Raw genomic sequence first — 19200 nt, forward strand, 5'->3', positions numbered from 1 at the left:
TGCTTTTTAGAGTTAGGGCACGTCTGTTTTTGTGTCTTTGCTGTTCTCTCAAATAGGGACAACAATCTTTCAGGAATAATTATTCTCCCCAAGGCTAACTCCTTAAACGTATCAATTCCTAATACTTATGCACATAAAAAAAAAAAAAAAAAACAAACACCTGGAAAACCCAAAATGGAACATACATCAAAATCATATTTAAAAGTTTTAGAAAAGGATACATGCTCTTTGAGGCAGATTTATTTTCTTCTGTTGAATTTGGGTCATCACTAAAAGTAGTTTTTATTCCCCATGCATTTGGCAAATGAAAATGGAGAGAAACAATGAATTGGCCGAAAAGTGGAAGCATAACCTAGAAGGAACATTTGTCACAGAAGGTCCTGTGTGTGTGTGTGTGTGTGTGTGTGTGTGTGTGTAAGAACTGAACGTACACAGTGTGGGTCACCTACCACCCCTCTCAAATCCAAGGATCTTACAGTCTGGCAGAGAAGACAAGTAACTAACTGAGTGATCACAGCAAGGACAACATGGAGAGCAGCATATGGTTCTAAAGGAGGACAGAGAAGAAAGCCACTGCCAGTGTTCAAGCCTCAAAGCTGAAGACAAAGTGAAGTTCACAGACATGTACACATGTGAGCCAGGGGTTAAAGAATTAGCTGGAGCTCCCAGGAGAAGGAGGAGGAGGAGGAGGAGGAGGAGGAGGAGGAGGAGGAGGAGGAGGAGGAGGAGAGAAGTGGAGGAGGAGGAGGGTGAGGAGGAGGAGGAAGAGGAGGGTGAGGAGGAGAGGGAAGAGGAGGAAGAGGTGGAGGAGGGGGGAAGGGGGAGGGGGAGAAGGGGGAAGAGGAGGGGGAGGGGCAAGGGGAGGGGGAGGGGGAGGGCTGGGCAGAGGAAATGTGAAGGTACCTGGGGGGACAGCAACAGCAAGGGGCTGGGTGAGCTCAGAAAACAGGCAAGAAAAGAGAGATGAAAATCACGAAGGGTGGAGAAGGAATAAGGTCACACGGGAGGCTACCGAAGACACAGAAGAAGGGTGGGTTTTAAAGAGTTGAGCACGAACAGCCACAGGCCTTGGTGAGGTAGGTGGGTGTGGCAAAGCAGGGGTAAGGGAGTGAGAAGCGTCCTACAAGTGTAAGGTGTTCAGCCTTAACCCACGGGTGGAGCGGGGGCTGGGCTGGTTTTGGGGAAAAGATAATGGGTTAAATTGAGGGGTTTAACAGGTGGAAGCACCTAGGAGCCGCTGGAAATATGGAAATGGTGAGTTCTGGAAAAACCATCTGCAGCTAGAGCTCCAGTTTGGGGGAAATCAGTACATGGTGGGCGTGTCTGGAACCAGGGGAGTTGAGCACGATTAGTCAGGGAAAAGAGCGGGTAGGAAAGCAACAGAGAGGGTTTTGGGGAAATTGTAACCACAGGACTGCAAAAGAAGTAGTGACATGACCTCACTTGATGTGGGCGGCAGACAGAAAGTTTGGGCTGCAAATTCCAAGTGTTTTCCCAGACAAGTAAGAAGGAGGTCAGAAGGAGGAAGCGGTGGTGAGGAGAGCAAGGGAGGTCGAGAGGCCTGAGCTTCGTTAGGCAGGGCTGGCGGTCACCCGTCAGGTGGCGCGGCTTCTCCGGGCGACAGAGTGCTCGGAGTGCGGCAGGTGCACCCCACCCCCTCCTCGGGGATGCCACGTGGAGACACGCAGTGGCAGCGGCAGGCTGGCCTTTGCCTGGATCAGCACCTGTGGGCAGAGGCAGCGCTGATGACCCCTGCGAGCTCGTTCTTAAGCCTTTTCTCCCCACCTTGCTTGGTGCTAGAGAACCAGTGCTGTTTTTAACCTGACCACTTCCCTTCCGTAGTAAGAAAGTGTAATTTACAACAGCTCAAATATAACCTCTGGCTTTCTTCACCTTGTGTTCTGCTTTTGTTTTTGTTTTGAGAGGGAGAGAGAGAGAGGGCACAAGTGAGTGAGGGGCAGAGAGAGAGAGAGAGAGAAAGAGAGAGAGAGAGAGAGAGAGACAGGCGGGGCTCACGCTCACCCAAAGCAGGACTCAAACCTCAAACTCAGGAACCGTGAGATCATGACCTGAGCCAAAGCCAGATGCTTAACCGACAGAGCCACCCAGGCGCCCCCTTTGCCCTGTTTTCTAAACTGAACCGTATTAAACTTAGTTCTGTCCGAGCCACAGAAACCTAGTCATCTGTACCATTTTTCTTCACGTGCCTTGTTAGACTGAACTTCTTGCCAGCTTGAGCCCGGCCTTGCCTTTTAAGAAAGTGACCTGGTTAACTATGGAATGAGCTCACTGCCAGGCAGGAGAGGTTCACAGATGAGGTCACCGCACTTCTCACTGTGAACAGAATTTACTCCCTTGCTGCTCCTTTCGAATGACCTGAGGCGGTCTTTGATTTTATCCGTTTGTTTGGTTTTTTTTTTTTTTAGGTATCTAGCATCAAAACAAAAATCCTCAGAAATACTGCAGAACTTCTCTAAAATAGAACTATTGGCAACACGCTAACAGTTAACCATTTATCAGCATTATAACACATGCAATTCAGGGCAATGAAATTCAACTTAAAAACCGGAAGAAGTACTTTGGTCTTTCTGCTCTGTATTTCTTTGTCTTCTCGGTTCTTATTCACAGTCCCAAAGGTCACCAGTGTATTTTCTCTCCTTTAATTGGCTTCACGGTGCTCTTCCCCCATCATTATAACCGATTTCAGATGGTGCTAGAAAATTATATTGACTCTGAACACCAAAAGAAATCAGTCATCCTCTAAGGGGCCACGGGAGGACGTGAGGGTCGGGAGGGACCAGAGAGTAATAAATCCGCCATACGTTTGGCCTTTTAACCCTCACACGATGGAGTCTGTACGGCAGAAGGATTATTACACAAACGAGGATGAAGTTCTAACAATAAGACATCCACACAATTAGCTCGTTAGATGTGACGTCGCTGTTGGCAGGGCGAGGAAGGCATTGGCTGTGTCAGGCAGACTCTCGTGGCCGTCTGGTCTCCCGGGGCTGTCCCGTGCATCCCTTGTGCAGCTGGCCTCCCCCAAGAACACTGATTTCAAATGGTGCTAGACAATCACTATTTAAATCTAAACCACCATATGAAACCAGCTTCCTGAAGAAGCTTTATGATCTATTTTTTCTTCAGAATGCTCTCTTACAATAGACTCAAGACAACCTAGAAAGGAAAAAGCTGAAACCCAGCTGCGGCTATTTACTTTGTGGTCTAAACAGAGCTTTGGTGAATCCTGTAGGGGTGTACTGTTATCACCGAATCTGCGGTTGGTGGTGGTGGTGGGGGCATGCCTGTTGAGTCTTTATTCTTGATCTGCCCAGACAAAGGTTCAGTGTTATCATTCAGAGGCAATGGCACGTGTCAACCCCTTTCTTTCTGATGGGAAGTCAAGGGAAATCCTTTACTTGGGTAAAGACGCAAAGCTCTTCCTGGAGTCGAAGCATCCAGGTGCAGAAGACGATCAGAAAGTGGCGGTGACGAAGCTTACCACATACGTGTACGTGGTACCAGATAAGCAGGTGGTCTGGTACAAGTTGAAGAAAAAACTTGCCTAAACCTTACTTTCTCTTCGAGGTAATGTTGTATGGTTCAAAGGATTACTATGATTTTAGGGTCCAAGGAGGCGACAGGATAGCTCAGAGGCAGAGGAACGGGCTGATGTTAGTGAGAGCCTAATGCTTTCTTTCCAAAATAGAATTCCTTCGACTGCGTCTATGAGTTAAAGAGTTTTGGTAGCTTTACTTAACTGTTATGAAAAATTTCAGACCTCCGTTATGTTTGAATGACAATAAAATGAACTCCTGAATTCATACCACCTCAATCCAACCATCGTTCATTTCTGCCATCTTGCTTTAGACCCACCATGTATGCGTAAGACCCCGTGTTATTTCTCTGCTGGGTTGTTTGAAAGCAAATTGACAAGCGTCCCGACACTCTGCTCCTAACGTCTTGAGCATGTGTACAACGAGGCCATCTTAAAACAATGAGGCCATTCTTCTGCACAATCACAACACTTTCATCATACCTAAGAAAACGGACAACCCTCAGTATCCTCTAGAACCCAGTCCACATTCAACTTTTCCCATCAGCCCAGATCCCATCAGGTTCACCCACTCAGACCCTTTTTACCCTACACTGCTCCCCCCACCTTTTCTTGGCTTTGTCATGACACGTCACCTTGTAAAGACGGGTTCTAATCCTGGCAGCACCATTTGCTTTGTCTGTTCCTGTTGGCTTAATAAATAAATGAACTGAACTTCAGCCTCTCTTTTTGACTCTCTTCATTCATCATCCTCTTTTACCATCTCCCTATGAGCTTGGGAAGAACACCCAATTACAATGAGCCTGTGGTTGATGATTTCTGGTGGGCTCAGCAGGGTGCCATGGGGGTTGGGGGGGGGGGGTGCTTCGCTTAGGTCTGATCAACATTCTTACCCCTTACAGGCTGGACTGGTTTTCTCCTAAGCAGATCCCAACACAAACTCCTTCTTCAGGGAAAAGCATCTGCTGCCCATGCCTCCTGCTACCACGCTGGGTTTTCCATCCGTGTGAGTACAGGACTGGAACACCGTGGGCTTACAGAGACGCGCGGCGATCACAGCATCAAAGATGCAACAGCTCACAGACCACGAAGGGATGCACGCACTTTGTGAGGCGACAGGCAGTCAGTTACAGGTTTCAACTGGAGAGTCCATTCAAGCATTCAAACCTAAAAAAGATGAATCCCTGCAACTCTTCAGTAACTATTTCACTAATTTTGGGAGTAGCTTGGGGGGCCACCGCATCTTTCCGTGTGTGCTGTTGTCATTTGTAAGGTCAGCACTGAGGCGGCAAGGGACAGCCAGGTTACTTTCATCAGTGCAAACATCCAAAATCTGAACAGAAAGGTCTGCTTGCTTTTTTTTTTTTTTTTTTTTACAAAGGACTAGTCCCAGCTCTTGCCTGCTACCAGTTAGAAGTGTTTTTCTTTTTTCTTTTTTTTTTTAATTGTTGTAACATTTATTTATTTTTGAGACAGAGAGAGAGCATGAACAGGGGAGGGTCAGAGAAAGAGGGAGACACAGAATCTGAAACAGGCTCCAGGCTCTGAGCGGTCAGCACAGCGCGACACGGGGCTCGAACCCACGACTGTGAGATCATGACCTGAGCCAAAGTCGGATGCTTAACTGACTGAGCCACCCAGGCACCGCTAGAAGTGTTCTTCAAATGATGGACACTTCAGTTACAGGGAAAACTTTTCCTAAAGAATGAATTTCTTTCTTTTATTTACGTCTGATGAGATCATACGTGTCCTCGTACCTCGAATGTATGTCACACCCACATATACACACATACATGCACACGCACGTACACACTACACGTACAACCATATGGTTTTGCAGAGCCGATCAGACACGGTAGGTTTTCTGCATTATGCTTTAAGCATGCTTCTCAAGAAACTCGGCAGAAGAACAAAGGTGGATATGTTCTTTCGCACCTATCTGTCTCCTCCTGTGAGCCCTGTTTGACAAGGCATTTTCAGCAGACAAAAACTTAATAAGCAAAGTCATTTAGTATATTTCTCTGCAGTTTTGAAGCCCTCGGGAAGAAACTGAGATACTTTGTTGGTGACTCTAAAATGACTTAGAACACACGGAAACGGAGGTCTTGAGTTTGGGCCTCTGTGTTCACACCATCCTCTAGAGCAGGAGGCCAGTTTCTTGAAAGGAAGTCTACGTGAGGAGGAGACTGGCTACCAAAGCAACGGGGACAAAGTCTCATCGTTCACTAGGAGGGAAATGAACAAAAGTAAGTTGATAAAACAACAGGGGCTCATCCATTCTCTCTCTGGGACATGCACAGGGACACAGGATGACGGTGACTGGTTCCTCATCTTGGGTAGGGAAGTATCTGCTTACTTTGTGGAGTCTTTTGGTGACATTCAATGACAAGGAAAGACTGGCGTGCTTTCCATTCGCCCATGTTTTCCATCTCCAACAATCAGCCTGACTGTTCTGTATTTTTAGGCCAGGATACGGGAGGGCTGAATTTCTGTAATTCAGGGGGTTTCTATTTTAACCATCAACAATTTTAAGGTGCTGCACCATTTGAAAGGAGTGTTATTTTTTTGCCAATTCTTTCTCACACACAGAACACATGCTTAAAATCGTTAAGCTCTCCCTCTCCAGCATTAATCACCTTTCAAGAAGCAAATCGTTCCTCAGTGTCTCTTGGCCCGAAAGCCATGAGAATGGGTTTCTGTTTCAAAATCCAGTCTGTGCCAGCATACTTCATGCTGTTTTTGAGCAAGCTGCCCCTTTGTATTTTTTCTTCCAAATCTGATAGGAAAGTTGGAGCCTGAAATGTGAATCAATAAACCACACCAGTAACTCCTGTGTGGCAAAAGCGGAACAGCACAAGTACATTGTTTTCATCGAAGTGAAATGCCAGTCTGTTCTTGCAGGAGCAAGCTGGATTAGGATAACTTCCCCGGAGGCTTGAGAATTTCACAAGAAGACTGTATCTGCCTAGGACACCTAAGAATGCAGCTTCAAAATGTTACAGGCATCAGTATACAAAAAGCCCGACTTGAGTAACTCAGGCCAGACTAAAATTGCAACTGTTACTGGTATGGTGCTAGATCATTTCTCATTCTCTGTTGACTCCTATGCCTTTAAAGAATGCCTTCCTGCAGGAAGCAAATGAGCAAGCTGGCAGAATCTGGAGCTGTGGTTCACAGGTGAAGCTTCAGCTGTGCTGTTTACTAACAATGGGATCTCGGGTGATCATTTAATTTTTCCAAGCCTTAGTATCCTGAGCTAGAGAATGGAGATCTGCACTCCTGTGCTGGAGTGGTCGTTAGGGTCATATGGAAACAGTCTAAAATTTGTATTTTATTTTAACTGAGTGAGAGTGTGTGCATGTGAGTGGGGGAGGGTAGAGGGGGAGAGAGGGAGGGAGGGAGGGAGGGAGGGAGGGAGAGGGAGAGAGAGAGAGGGAGAGAGAGACAGAGAGAGAGACAGAGGATCCCAAGCAGGCTCCATGCCTAGTGTGGAGCCTGACACAGGGCTTGATCCCACGGCTGTGAGATCATGACTTGTGCCGAAATCAAGAGTTCGGCACAAGATGATGCCAAAGCAACAAGTGCCAAAGCAACAACAAGTGTTGGGCATCAAGATACCCAACAGACTAAGCCACCTGGTCTATAATTTTTAAAGCGCTACACACATTTGTCATTTTATTGGATGGGTCAGAACTCTGGAGTGTCTTTTCAGGGTAAAGGCCAAAATAAACTCAGAAGTAGACGGGAAGGCAGTTTGAAAAGCTTCTGTTTTGGGAACACCTCCTCTGTGCCAGGCACTGTGCTACGTACTTTCAATGTATTTTCTCAACATTCACGACCACCGAACAAGGCTGGTTGGTATCCCCATTTTCCAGGTGGGGGAACAGAGACTTAGAGAGGGCACAGGACTTGTTCTTGGCCACAAAGCTCATGAATGGCAAGACCAGGATTCAAACACTGACATGGCTGATTCCAAGCCCAGGCTCTTAGCCATTATTCTTTCCTGCTCAGTGCTTTATAGATGCTGTAATGGCTAATCTTCAATGGCCTCCGGGATGTCTGAGCATACACTGGCTCCAGGTTTCAGGGTTTCATCAGGGAGCACATCAGTCACTCATCAAAACCAGCTTTGGCCCTGATTAGCAGAAGCAGCACCATGCAACGCCCCTAGAGGAACTAAAAAACTTGGAAATGAGCTGGGTCTGGCTAGCACTGAAGGGTCAGGGACCTGGACCCTCAGCCACACTTCTGATTTGCAGCGTGACCTAGAGCAAGTCATACCTTCTCGGAAGCTTCGTTTTCCCATTTATCTTCAGGAAGCTCAAGTCAAAAGAGCATGGTGAACTCGTCCGACAGATCATGGCATGCTATCAGGACAGTGCTAAAATACCATCTCCAAAATACAGCCCAGGCAATTCTCCCAAGTTTCCCATTTCTGCGGGGCAGCGGGGCAGGAGGGGCCGTGCAAGCTTCTGGACCCAGCGTGTCAAATCTGCAGCTGGCTCCCTGCACCGCCTTGGGTGAGTTACTTTGACTCTGGGCTTCAGTCTCCTCGCCTGTCAAATCAGGGGAACAGCAGTACCTGCCACATAGGGTTGTTGGGAGAATTAAGACACAGAAGGAAAAGCAACTTGAACTAGAAAGAGCACAAGGCAAACGTTCAGTAAATGATGGCTGTGCTGTTGGGAATAATAAATCAGTCTTCCTTCAGCACACCGTGAGCAGACACGTGTCTGAGAGATCCGCCACAGTTTGTAACGAAAGGGCTCACGATCCTGCCTGCATACGTTTTGCTGTACATGAAGGCATTCCAGAGTCGCTGGCTGCAGAGGTGTTTGAAAACTACTAAAATCTGAAGAGATGCCCTTGGATGTACAAACGGCATCTCCCACTGAATTAGCTGAAACGAGTATCTTTAATATTTTCCAACCTTCTCTCCTCTTCCTATTCTAAGACCCGAACACGGGATCAATACTCTTATTTTTAAGCAGGAGTTCATATTATAGGTTTTTTTTGAAACAGTAAATCGGGAATTGGGTGTTCAAAAAAAAAGGAATAAAGATCAAACACCGATGACCATTAAATTCTTTTTACTGGAGAAATCATCGAGGAACAAAATAAAACAAAACTCCCTTAAGGTTGATTTACGAGCACAAGCCTCTACTTACATGGGGATGTAAAAGCAATCTGATGGATATTTTCCAGGCGCAGAAATCTTCAGGAGGCATTTGTTCAGAAGATCAGCGCCTGGAATTTAAATGACAGTGTGAACCCTTCGGAAACATCCCAGAGCAACAGAGGAAGTAAGAGTCAGTTGTTTTCTCTTGTTGCCCCACCAATGTCAGAAAGAGACGAATTTTTAAAAACGAGAAATAAACAGCACCTTCTCTTTCCTGCTTAAGACACAGAGGTTGGGGAAGTTCCTGAGCACTGAGGGGCCTCATGCTGGTGCTCTCTCTGTCCAGGTGTGGCAGCCGCTGTGGAGACAGTCTGCTGACACGAAGCCACGCATCTCGCAGATCGCCAGGGTTTGCTCAGCGAGAGGGCATACAAAATAAAATACGGTATAAATCTCTAGCTCTAATCATGAAAGAAGGCATAAAAGCAGCCTGTCTAGAAGATGTGAGGAAGTTTCTATTTTAAAAGTTGACTTTGCAACCTCATGTTGCAGCAGCATGGGACTCCAGAAGGCCAGCAGAGGGCAGCACTGGCGTGGAAGTAAACCTTCACTGCTTCAGAGCTGGGCAGAGGGCAATTTAAGAACTGAAACCGCAAGACTTTCTCCCTTCCGTGGTCTAACTTTAAAGCTGGAATGCACCTTGCACCACATCACAGGAGAGGACACCCATTAGAGAGGTCTTTGTTGCTGAAAACCGATCATTCAAGGGCACCTCAGTCTCCTGACATGTGACCGGTCACAGCAAGGGGGTGGGAGGGGGTGGCGGGGGGGGGGGTGGGCTCCAAGGAGGGTTCCTCTCGAGGAGCTTAAATCTCACCAGCTCACATTTCACCCAGCGGAAGGCTGAGTGACTCAGCAGCGTGATGAAGAGAAGTCCACCTTGTCAAGTTAGCACCAATTGCAACTTCTAAGTTAATGATTACAACTCTGCAGAGGAACTTAAACACTGCCGAGGCCGCAGAGCAGGCCGTGCTTATCAGCAGATGGGGTGGTGCGGTCTAGGTCTAGGTACACGCATCAGAGCTGGGGAAGAAAACAGACTGCCCTTCGCAGGTGTGGTCTGTAAGCCAAGTGCCGTTGGACACGTTCTCCCGCAACTATGCCCGTGCACTTCAAGATGCTATCAAAACAGGGACATGTTGGGGTGCCTGGGTGGCTCGGTCGGTTGGGCGTCCGACTTCGGCTCAGGTCATGATCTCACGGTCCCTGAGTTCAAGCCCCGCGTCGGGCTCTGTGCTGACTGCTCAGAGCCTGGAGCCTGTTTCAGATTCTGTGTCTCCCTCTCTCTCTGCCCCTCCCCTGTTCATGCTGTCTCTCTCTGTCTCAAAAATAAATAAACGTTTAAAAAAAAAACAACAGGGACATGTTATGTGGGGCACATTCTTGTGAGCTGGGCCTGAAATTCAAGAGCACCTTGACAAGTAAGCGAAATGGTCAAGAAAGGCCATAGTTCTATTCCATACTGTCAAACAACAGAAAAATGAATCTAAAAAAATTCAACCTGAGGGGTACAAATGAGAAGGAAGATCAGGGTAAACATAAAATTCAAACCACCATGGACTATTAGATCACACACGATTCTGAAAATATTTAAATACTGTTACAAAATAACAGCATGTTTCCACAACGGTCTGATCATAAAAACGAGGACAGGAACCAAAGTCACGGAGGCGCTCTTTCCCTTTTCAGCAGAAACGGAGATGTGTCAGGCTGTGAGGAGTGCCAGTCTGTTTTTCTGGAGCTTTTCAGCATTTGGAAAGGCATGTGGAGTAGTTCATTCAAGGTGCTGGGAAGTCCTCCTTTAATTAACCTTGTCCTATAAATGTACGTGACAAAGCCTGGCTCTGGGCAGGTCTCTCCCATCCTTGCTGTGGCCCCCTGTGAGCACTGGGACCTACAGCCTCCTAAGGTTTAGATGTCTGTACATCACATACAGATGGAAAGACCAGAGCACAGAAAGGCCTGGCTAGGAACACTGAATGAGTTAGTGATAAGGTTTCTCTACTACGAGGATAGGAGCTTGACGAGCGCATTTTTCAGCTTCCCGCTAACACCCCCTTGCGAGCACTGGACTCCGTGCCTTCCACAGTGGCTCTTGGTGGTTCTAATCTAAATGCGGGGCTGAGGCCTGGACCAAACCCACCCCACAGGGGAGAGTGACAGGCAAGGAGCACGCCTACTTCACCACTGGGACTCCTGTGGCTTTCCTGAAAGGAAGTCAAGGGTCGACATGCCTTCTCAATATGACAGCCTTGGTCACAGAGGGCCCCCAGAGGAGTCATCGCCCTGAACCTTTAAGGTCTTAGAAGCAGACCTCTGTCAATCCCTGCTTAGAATCAAACCTACCAATAAATATCTTTTCCTGGTCTTTGCCTTTCCTCATGAGCACCTGCTTGTCCGAATTAATATGCTTACACGCTGCCTTTTTAATGTCATAGGCAGTGAAGTGACTGCCCATTTAATGGCACATTTAGACTGGAAACAGAGGCAAGCAGCATGAGGTTAGGGGCCAGAAAGACGTGGATTCAAATTTTCCTTCAGTCGCCTGTTGCACAGCTGGGACAAGGGATTTATCCTTTCCTGAACTTTAGTTTCTTCATATATAAAGTAGGGACAATAATGTTACTTCTTAGAGTTGGGAAAAGGTAACTAACCCAAATAAAACACATGGTACATAGACCTTCAATAAATGTTAACCCCCCTCCCACCCCGACTCCCCATACTCCCCTGGGAGGGAACAGCACATCTAACATTTTGGATAAAACGTCCAAAAGTACAAGGGTGCCTGGGTGGCTCAGTCAGTGAAGTGTCCGACTCTTGATCTCAGCTCAAGGCTTGATCTCAGGGTAGTGAGTTCAAGCCCTGCGCTAGGCTCTGCGCTGGGCGTGAAGTCTACTTAAAAAAAAATCTGGAGTGCCTGGGTGGCTCAGGTGGCTCAGTCGGTTAAGCGTCCGACTTGGGCTCAGGTCATGATGTCGCAGTTTGTGGGTTTGAGCCCCAGGTCCGGCTCTGTGCTGACGGCTCAGAGCCTAGAGCCTGCTTCGGATTCTGTGTCTCCCCCTCTCTCTGCCCCTCCCCTGCTCACGCTCTGTCTCTGTCTCTCAATCATAAACGTTAAAAAAAAAAAACCCAAAAGTATATACAATCAGTGTGATAGATTTGGTGTGAGAGACTAACATAACATTGGGCATCAGTCCATAGAAGCTGTGGGTCGAGAGCTTCTCTCAACTTAAAGGGTGGCATATAAGCCAAGGACGTCACAAACAGGGATTCAAGAGTCTGGGAAAAGACACACAATCGGAAACTGGGACGAGGCTATTCCAACATTTCCGTCTACCTGTTCACACACCATTGACTCATGGAATTTACGATGTACCAGGAGCCGTATGAGGCCCTGAAGGTATGCGTACAAACGAGGCAGGTGAGTCCAGTGCAAGCAAACACATAAACTGATGACGACGGAGCATAACCGGGCTCTGAAGGAAAGCGGCATGCAATGCGGCAAACGCGGGAAGCCCCAGTATGTGAGTGGGTTGCACACATCTCACAGAGGGAGTAGCCACCAGAGTGGTGCAGAGCCACCAAGTCACTGCTCAACGCCACTGATAAAGACAGATGGGTTCGAACCCATCAAGTGGCACTCACGGACTGCCTCCCAAGAGCCCAAGCACCTTGCTGGACACCGCCAGAAGATTATGTACGTAGGTGATGTACATGAGACCTTAAACTCTAACTGCGGAATGAAGTCTAATTAATATATAGGGACAAACCCCGTGAAGTATGTCACGCTGACAGAGAGGACCAGAGTCATTTAGGATGAGATGAGGTTGGGACAGGCTGACTAGGTCCAGGGCTTTGCAGAGGAAAGGGGCCTGAGCTGGGCTCTGGAGGTGGCCTGGGCAGGTGGCAAAAGGGGGTTTCAGGGAGAGGAGGGTACATCGCGTTAAACGCAGCAGGAGGCGAAGGTCGGGGAGAATGGAGGAGCCCCCGCATTTAGGGGGACCTTTGGGTAGTTAGACTGCAAGGGACTTGAAGTGACACTGGATGCAGGACAGAGAGAGAGAGACGGTGCACTCATAGATGTATCCCCCCTCCCCCTGCACTCACACAGGGTGTGAGTTTTGAGATCAGGTTGGCATAAGAGGAGAAAAAAAACCCCATGTATGAAGAGCAGGAGAAACGGGTCTGTTAAGACCTAGTGTGGGGGAAGCACTGCACTGGAGACACAGAGCGAGGACAGGGCACCAGCCCTCCGGGAGCTTGCAGGCTGGCAGGGGTAGACAAGTAAGTAGACAGCATCAGGATGATGGGACACGTACCAGCAGAAAGGAAACTGCAGGCTCTGTGGGAGCCACAGGGGAGGCACCAGATCTGGGGTCTGGAGAAGCCCTCCCAAGGTCCTTCCATTCTCCATCTCCACAAAGGAATGGGCATGGGTGTGGTCATTTCCTGTGGGTTTCCTGGAGAGGCCGGGAGTCCCTTTCTCAGGGTGCCTTAATGAAGGGGTCCATTTGTCTGGAATGCGGTTTTGGCTGGGGACAGAACAGACTGAACGATCCCCTGTACAACGCCCTTCAGCAGGACAGGAGTCCTGTTTAGAAGGATCGACTCCAATCCTTTAGAGTCCAGAGGGGGCCGAGCGTGTCCCGGGATGCTGAGTTACACTCGCAGAGGTGAAGCGGAGGCGGGACTTTCACGGGCACCGCTGAGACCTTCCCATATGCCTGCAAGTGCAGGGGAATTCTCCAGGACCACCAGAGACCAGCAGCAGGGGAGGAGCGCGCCCTCACACCCTCTCCCCAGCCCTCTGAACCCCGCGTAAGAAGCCTGTGAATACAGCACCACCCTGAGCAAGAAACAGCGAGGGCGGGTGAGGGGCATGCTAATCCAAAGCGAACACGAAAATCCTAAGAAACAACACAAGCTGCTTCCTATTTCATTTTTCCAGCTTACTGTGTAATCTTCTGTTAGGAAAATTTTACCCACGGCTTCAATTTGAAACACTTGCTAGATTGTAACTTGTTAAGTATACACAAATACAACAATGCAAGAAGAAGAAAACCCCCCGGAGATTTAGAGTGTGTGTGTGTGTGTGTGTGTGTGTGTGTGTGTGTGTGTGTGTGTGTGAGCCAAGGTGCGCTCACGTCTGCGCGGCACATGACACAGCCCCACCTCCCTGCAACAGTGACCCCTGGGAAAGGCCACAGGGCCACAGGGCCCCCGATACAGCCAAACGCCTCTCCCCACTAGCTCTTTACAAAATAAATGGTCTACCTTAACAGTGAAGGGAATGAGGGTGATGAGAGGGAAAAATGCATTGTTACTTATCTCCGGGATCATGCTAGAAGCTAAACATGAGAAGATTTTTCCTCCACATGGTTTCCGGGGGGCCTGGCCAGCATGGCACTAGATGTTACTAGGACTAAGAAACAGTTCCTTCCATGCAAAGATCTCGCTGGGGATGCTTCACTTATGATATATTCTACTTTACGTCCTTAGGGCAAAACGCCTTTTGTGATAACCATGCCATTAATGTAACAAAGTGATAAATGACAGTTGCCTGACTGCCACCCGGGGCCAGCGCAGCCCCCCAGGAGGGCTCCCAGACAGGGATCTGGTGCAAATTCCCGCTCTTTGCCTGGCGTTTTCTTCCTTAAATTATTTCGTCTCTCGGTTCAGGCTGTGACCCTTACACAAATAAAGGCCCCTTCCTCTTCCTAGGCACCTGGGGAAGCCCTGGGAGACAGCCGGCGTGGTCAGCGCGGGGACCCGTGCCACGTGCTTTCCTGGCCCCTATGGATGGCGCAGGTGGCATGGAGTCCAAGGAAGAAGTGGTCTTGACCGTGCTGGGGACAGGACGGGGGAGGGGCTCCACGACCGCCGGCTCCCACTTTGGCTTATGGGGAAACGACTCCTTCCTGGGGGCTTGCAGACGCCCTCAGGTCCTTCCCCAGGCAGGAAGACGGCGCTCCAGCTGCTCTCCCAAAGCCCCCCTCCTCCGGTCTGTCCAGCTTCTCTATCCCATTGTGCCCCCACTGCCCTCCCTTTACTCCATTACCAAGGGGCACTTTTAAGCCTTCTGGAGCATCTTCTAAATATTACATTTACTCGGTACCCAAAAGAGTACAACATGTTCTCAGAACATTGCTCAATTCTTTCTCCTGTGGGAAGGACTCAAAGTTTGTTTTATTAAGATCTAGTGTGACATAAGTTAATTCTCATCCAAAAAAAGAAAGAGAGAGAGAGAGAGACAGACAGATCAGGTCTCTTACTCTGGCACGGAGATAGAAATGGAAATGTTATTCTTATTTCTGCCCAGAAGCTAATAAATTCACAACACTGACAAAAGAGATTTTGAAAAAGCTGCTTAGGTCAAATAAATGATTTGTTTCGTTTTGTAAAAAATGAAGTTCTCTGCTCTGACCTAAGTAGTTTTCTAAACATTCCTCAAAGGGCAAGCGGCCTCTCCTGGCCGGGAGGCCAAAGGCCTGCTGGAGCCTCCCCCCAAGGTTTGGACAAGGGGCTGTGTGGTCAGAGGAACGAGGCTGGGCTCAGACTGGCGACTCTCCTTCCAGCTCTGTGGCCTCCAGACGACCAACCCCCCCATGCCTTGGTCTTCTCCCTGAAACAAGGAAGCTGTATTTGATCGTTTTCCTCTTGCTCTAAGTAAGATGATTATAAAACACGACATTAAGTATAAGGCTGGTTTCTGCTGTGGACCTCACCTAAGGAGTTTCAGTCATAAGCCCGTGTGCGGAGAGAGAGAGAGAGAGAAACATTCTGAATCATTCAAAACCATTAAGAATGTTGGCTCTGACTTCTGAAGGGCAGGATAAACACACCCATGCCCAGGCGGGAACTCACTTACTGGATGTCTCTGCCTTTTTAACTCATCAGGGCCCGAGTATTTCCCAAGTAACTTCTAACGGCTTCGATGCTTCATGCTGTCACACTGGTCCAGTAACACAGCTTCCTGAAAGGCTGGCCACACGTCACTGGGTGTTGAATGCTCATTAACCTCGCAGTATGTTCACCTGATAGAGGCTTTTTTTGCAACCTTTATCCAAAAGGTGAGTCCTCCCATGCCCCATGGGTCAAGGAGTAAATAAAACTTCTCTCCTTAAAAAAATTCTCTTTCTCCAAACTGCATGCCAAACCCAGAGAGTCGAGACATTCTTTTGAGTGGAATGGATTCCGGCAGAATCATCTGACCTCTAACCTCCAAATGTATTTAGATTCAGCCTTTATGGATCTGAAATCACAAAGGATATAGGGATCAGCACACAGTTCTGGTTTCTAGTAGAATCTACCTCAATTCTTCCACCTTAGAAAAACCACGAAACCTTTTAATGTTCTGTGATGTTTGTATGGCTCATTTTTTATACATACAGTATTCATGGAAAGTCAACAGAAGAATAAAGGAGGAAACATGAGTGTTAGCTGTCTGGGCCCCAGGGAGGTCACAGACCATGTGCATACTAGAACTCAGGACAATTTGCTCGAGAAAATGACCTCATTTTTGCCTTCAGAGACATTCAGCTGTATAGGAATAACTGGGCATAGGATGGGTAAAGTAAAAACAAAAACAAAAACAAAAACAAAAAACCAAAACCAACTTTTAATTTAAAAAAATCCCATTCTCAAAAGGCGACAGATGCAACGCTACTTTCTCCAATTTTGAAAGCTCACAGTGGTGACAGCAGAGTTAACCACGCACAAAATTTGCAGTCAAGCAACCAACTGATGGTCACCAGACTTTTTTTTTTTAAATGGCCTTATAGGAACTGAGCAAGCTGGTAGTATTTCCTAAGAGTTATTGTTCAGTTGTGAAAATGTAGAGAGCTTTTTGCTTTGTTTTTGGGAAAATCATGATCAGCTGAGATGATGAGTAGGCAGTCAGGCTTGTACTTCTTTTGAGACTTGATAAAGGCTTATTCTGCCAGGCAAGGAGAGATACTAGAGTTCGCTTGTTTTTCTTCTCATTTTTTTTTTTTTTTTTGTTTTGGACTGAGGTCACCTCTATTCATTGGTGTAGTAAACAAACCATACTTTTTTTTAAACCTCCTTTTATTTTTTTTAATGTTTATTTATTTTTGGAGAGAGAAACAGAGTGGCAGTGGGGGAGGGGCAGAGAGCGGGGGAGACACAGAATCCAAAGCAGGCTCCAGGCTCTGGGCTGTCAGCACAGAGCCCGACGTGGGGCTCAAACTCACAAACCGTGAGATCATGACCCGAGCCGAAGTCGGAAGCTTAACCAACTGAGCCACCCAGGTGCCCCTAAACCTCCTTTTAAAAGCAACAGTACATTTTTATCCTCCCTGGGAATGAAATAAAGGCATCATGATTTTAAATACCAACATCCATCAGAGCATCTATGAATAATGAAAAACAACAAAAAAACCCCACCCTGTACCTCATTTGATATAGCTTATATAGCTCTCCATTTTACTTCTTAAACTCTCTTAATTCAGAAGCTCAAACAGAATTTTAAAACCTCATTTCAAAATCCTCTTCGTTGCATTTTTAAAGATATCCGTAAATGGGTGATTTTGGTGTGTTTAAGTGAAACCACCACAGACCGGAACTGTAATCGTGAGAGAAGAACTCTTGGTGCTCTGCCAAAGACACCAGCGAGCCTACCATTAGGATAAGTTCCTTTTCAGTTCTTCAGCGGGCTTGATTTCACCTTCTTATCAGCTCGGTGACAACACTAAATGCGTCCAAGAACCCATTTTTCCTTTGCTCTCGCTGTTGCACTGGGAGCCCTTACAGGGCCCGGGCGAGGTGGAGAGTTCCTAGTTCGCCCAAGCTGGCCTCCCCGGGGCACTGTTCCCAGGGTGGTGACTCAGCTTTGGAGGCCACCTGCTGCGTGGGTGCCGCCACCTTCCGGGTCATTACCAGTCACGAGGGTAGAGGCACAGGGCAGAGCTGAATGGACCCAAAGGATCAACGGCTCAGGGCCAGGTCAAGGGCAGCGCCGGAAGGAAAGCCTCTGTCTTATGGAAGATTCACCCGAGAGGTGAGGCGATGGAGGCAGAGGGGCTTCGCACCTGCATCCTACGGTCTCGGGGGTCTCCGCGTGAGTGTCAATGCCGCGACTTACGACGAAGACAGGGCCACGGGGCAGCTCCCACTTCCAACCCCACTTTAAGTCACCACGGATGTTGAAAACAATAAATGGCATCTGCTGTCTCCGAGATCCCCACGTACCTTTGAGGCCTTTCCACCAGCAGCGTCCAAAGCACCTTCAGGGCATTCTCTCTCCCTCCTTTAGACAACCCCCTGCTCCAACTAAAATAAGCTGTCTGCCGTCACCTGCTCGGCAGGCCCTCCGGCTCCCGAGTACTGCGCGAAACGGCGAGCTGTCAGCGCTCATGGGCACTGAGCTCCTCCACCTGGGATCCCTTCCCCTTCTTCGGCCCTTTTAACGTTCGTTCTGTTCAGTGTTTCCTCCTTGCCGGAGCGAGCCTACCTGGACCCCCCCAGGGCTCGCCTCCCGCCTCCCCACTCACGACGGTCACATCTGTACCGTGTCAATCAACTCATGTTTACGGAGTCCCCTAATGCGTTAAGGGACGAACGCTCAGGGGACACGTATGCTGTGTCTGATGCCGTGTCAAGTGCAAGGAGCACGAAGGAGAGAGACGGGGCGCCTGCCGCAGGAGGCTCCCTCCCTCGGAGGGAGGAGAGGAATGGGCGCCGGGCACACGAGGGGAGGCCTGTCTGGCAAGGGAGCCGGGAGGCTCGGCGGAGGATGCGCCAGGTCGGCCCCCGGTGCCTGAGGACACTCTCCGACGACCGACCGCTAGGCTGAGTGGTGAAGGAAGCGCAGGGTGTGAAAGGAGGAAGCTAGACGAGGAAGGGAGATGAGGAGGAGGGAACCGTATGTGGCACCTTCTCTTCAGCATGGCTGCAGCACGGGGTTCGAGGGTGGGGGGCCAGCAGGGCCTCGTCCCACGAGGACTCTGCACGGCCGTCCAGGTGCCTAGGTGTGTGAAGTGGAACCAGAGTCACGTCCGAGTGGGACAGGGGCGGATGGCAGTGCCGCCCGGAACTGGGAATTTTTCAGCCGAGAGGCACTTCCACATACGTTATCTTCTGTAGTCACCACCACACTCTTGAGCCATTTATGTGGCAATTAATCACACGCCGCCTTGTGACACGTTCATTTCTGCTATCTCGTTCCTTAACACTGCCTGCGTGTTTTTCGTCTTCTCCCTTCTCCTGGACTATCAGCTCTTTGCAGGCACAGAACGACACCTTCTTTTCTGGTGGTTCCGGTGACCAGCACAGAGGCTTACACCCACAGACGCTTGATAACAGATGTCTTCATTGAAATTTCAGACGGTGCTTTTGCCACAGGGCCGGCCAAGTAAGTAAGTAAACTCAGAGCAAATGACCCTCGAGTCCTAGAATTCAGACGATACGTATGGCACAGGTAAGAAATGGTATGAAATACAGGCGA

General features: G+C 48.6%; 1 protein-coding gene across 18 annotated transcripts in view; it reads right to left on the reverse strand.

Annotated features, from left to right (window-relative positions):
• Positions 1 to 798: 798 nt before the first annotated feature.
• LOC132679532 (uncharacterized) overlaps positions 799 to 19200 on the reverse strand; it is a 222147-nt gene continuing 203745 nt past the window's right edge. For 9 of the 18 annotated variants that reach the window (XR_013552685.2, XR_014137321.1, XR_013552671.2 and 6 more), the window contains 2 exons: positions 8940 to 19144; positions 4908 to 8803 (listed from right to left, as the gene is read on the reverse strand). Coding sequence is in view for 2 of the 18 variants with exons in the window: in XM_081795072.1 (XP_081651198.1) it covers positions 7883 to 8138; positions 8725 to 8803 (335 nt within the window). In the remaining 16 variants the exon portion in view is untranslated. Of the gene's footprint in view, positions 4724 to 4907; positions 8804 to 8939; positions 19145 to 19200 lie in introns of those variants that run through there. The other 9 variants (XR_013552688.2, XR_013552673.2, XM_081795072.1 and 6 more) reach the window with 6 other exon arrangements.

The sequence above is a fragment of the Panthera onca genome, chromosome A2 (assembly GCF_046562875.1).
Source record: "Panthera onca isolate mPanOnc1 chromosome A2, mPanOnc1 haplotype 2, whole genome shotgun sequence".
In the NCBI taxonomy this organism is placed as follows: Eukaryota; Metazoa; Chordata; class Mammalia; order Carnivora; family Felidae; genus Panthera; species Panthera onca.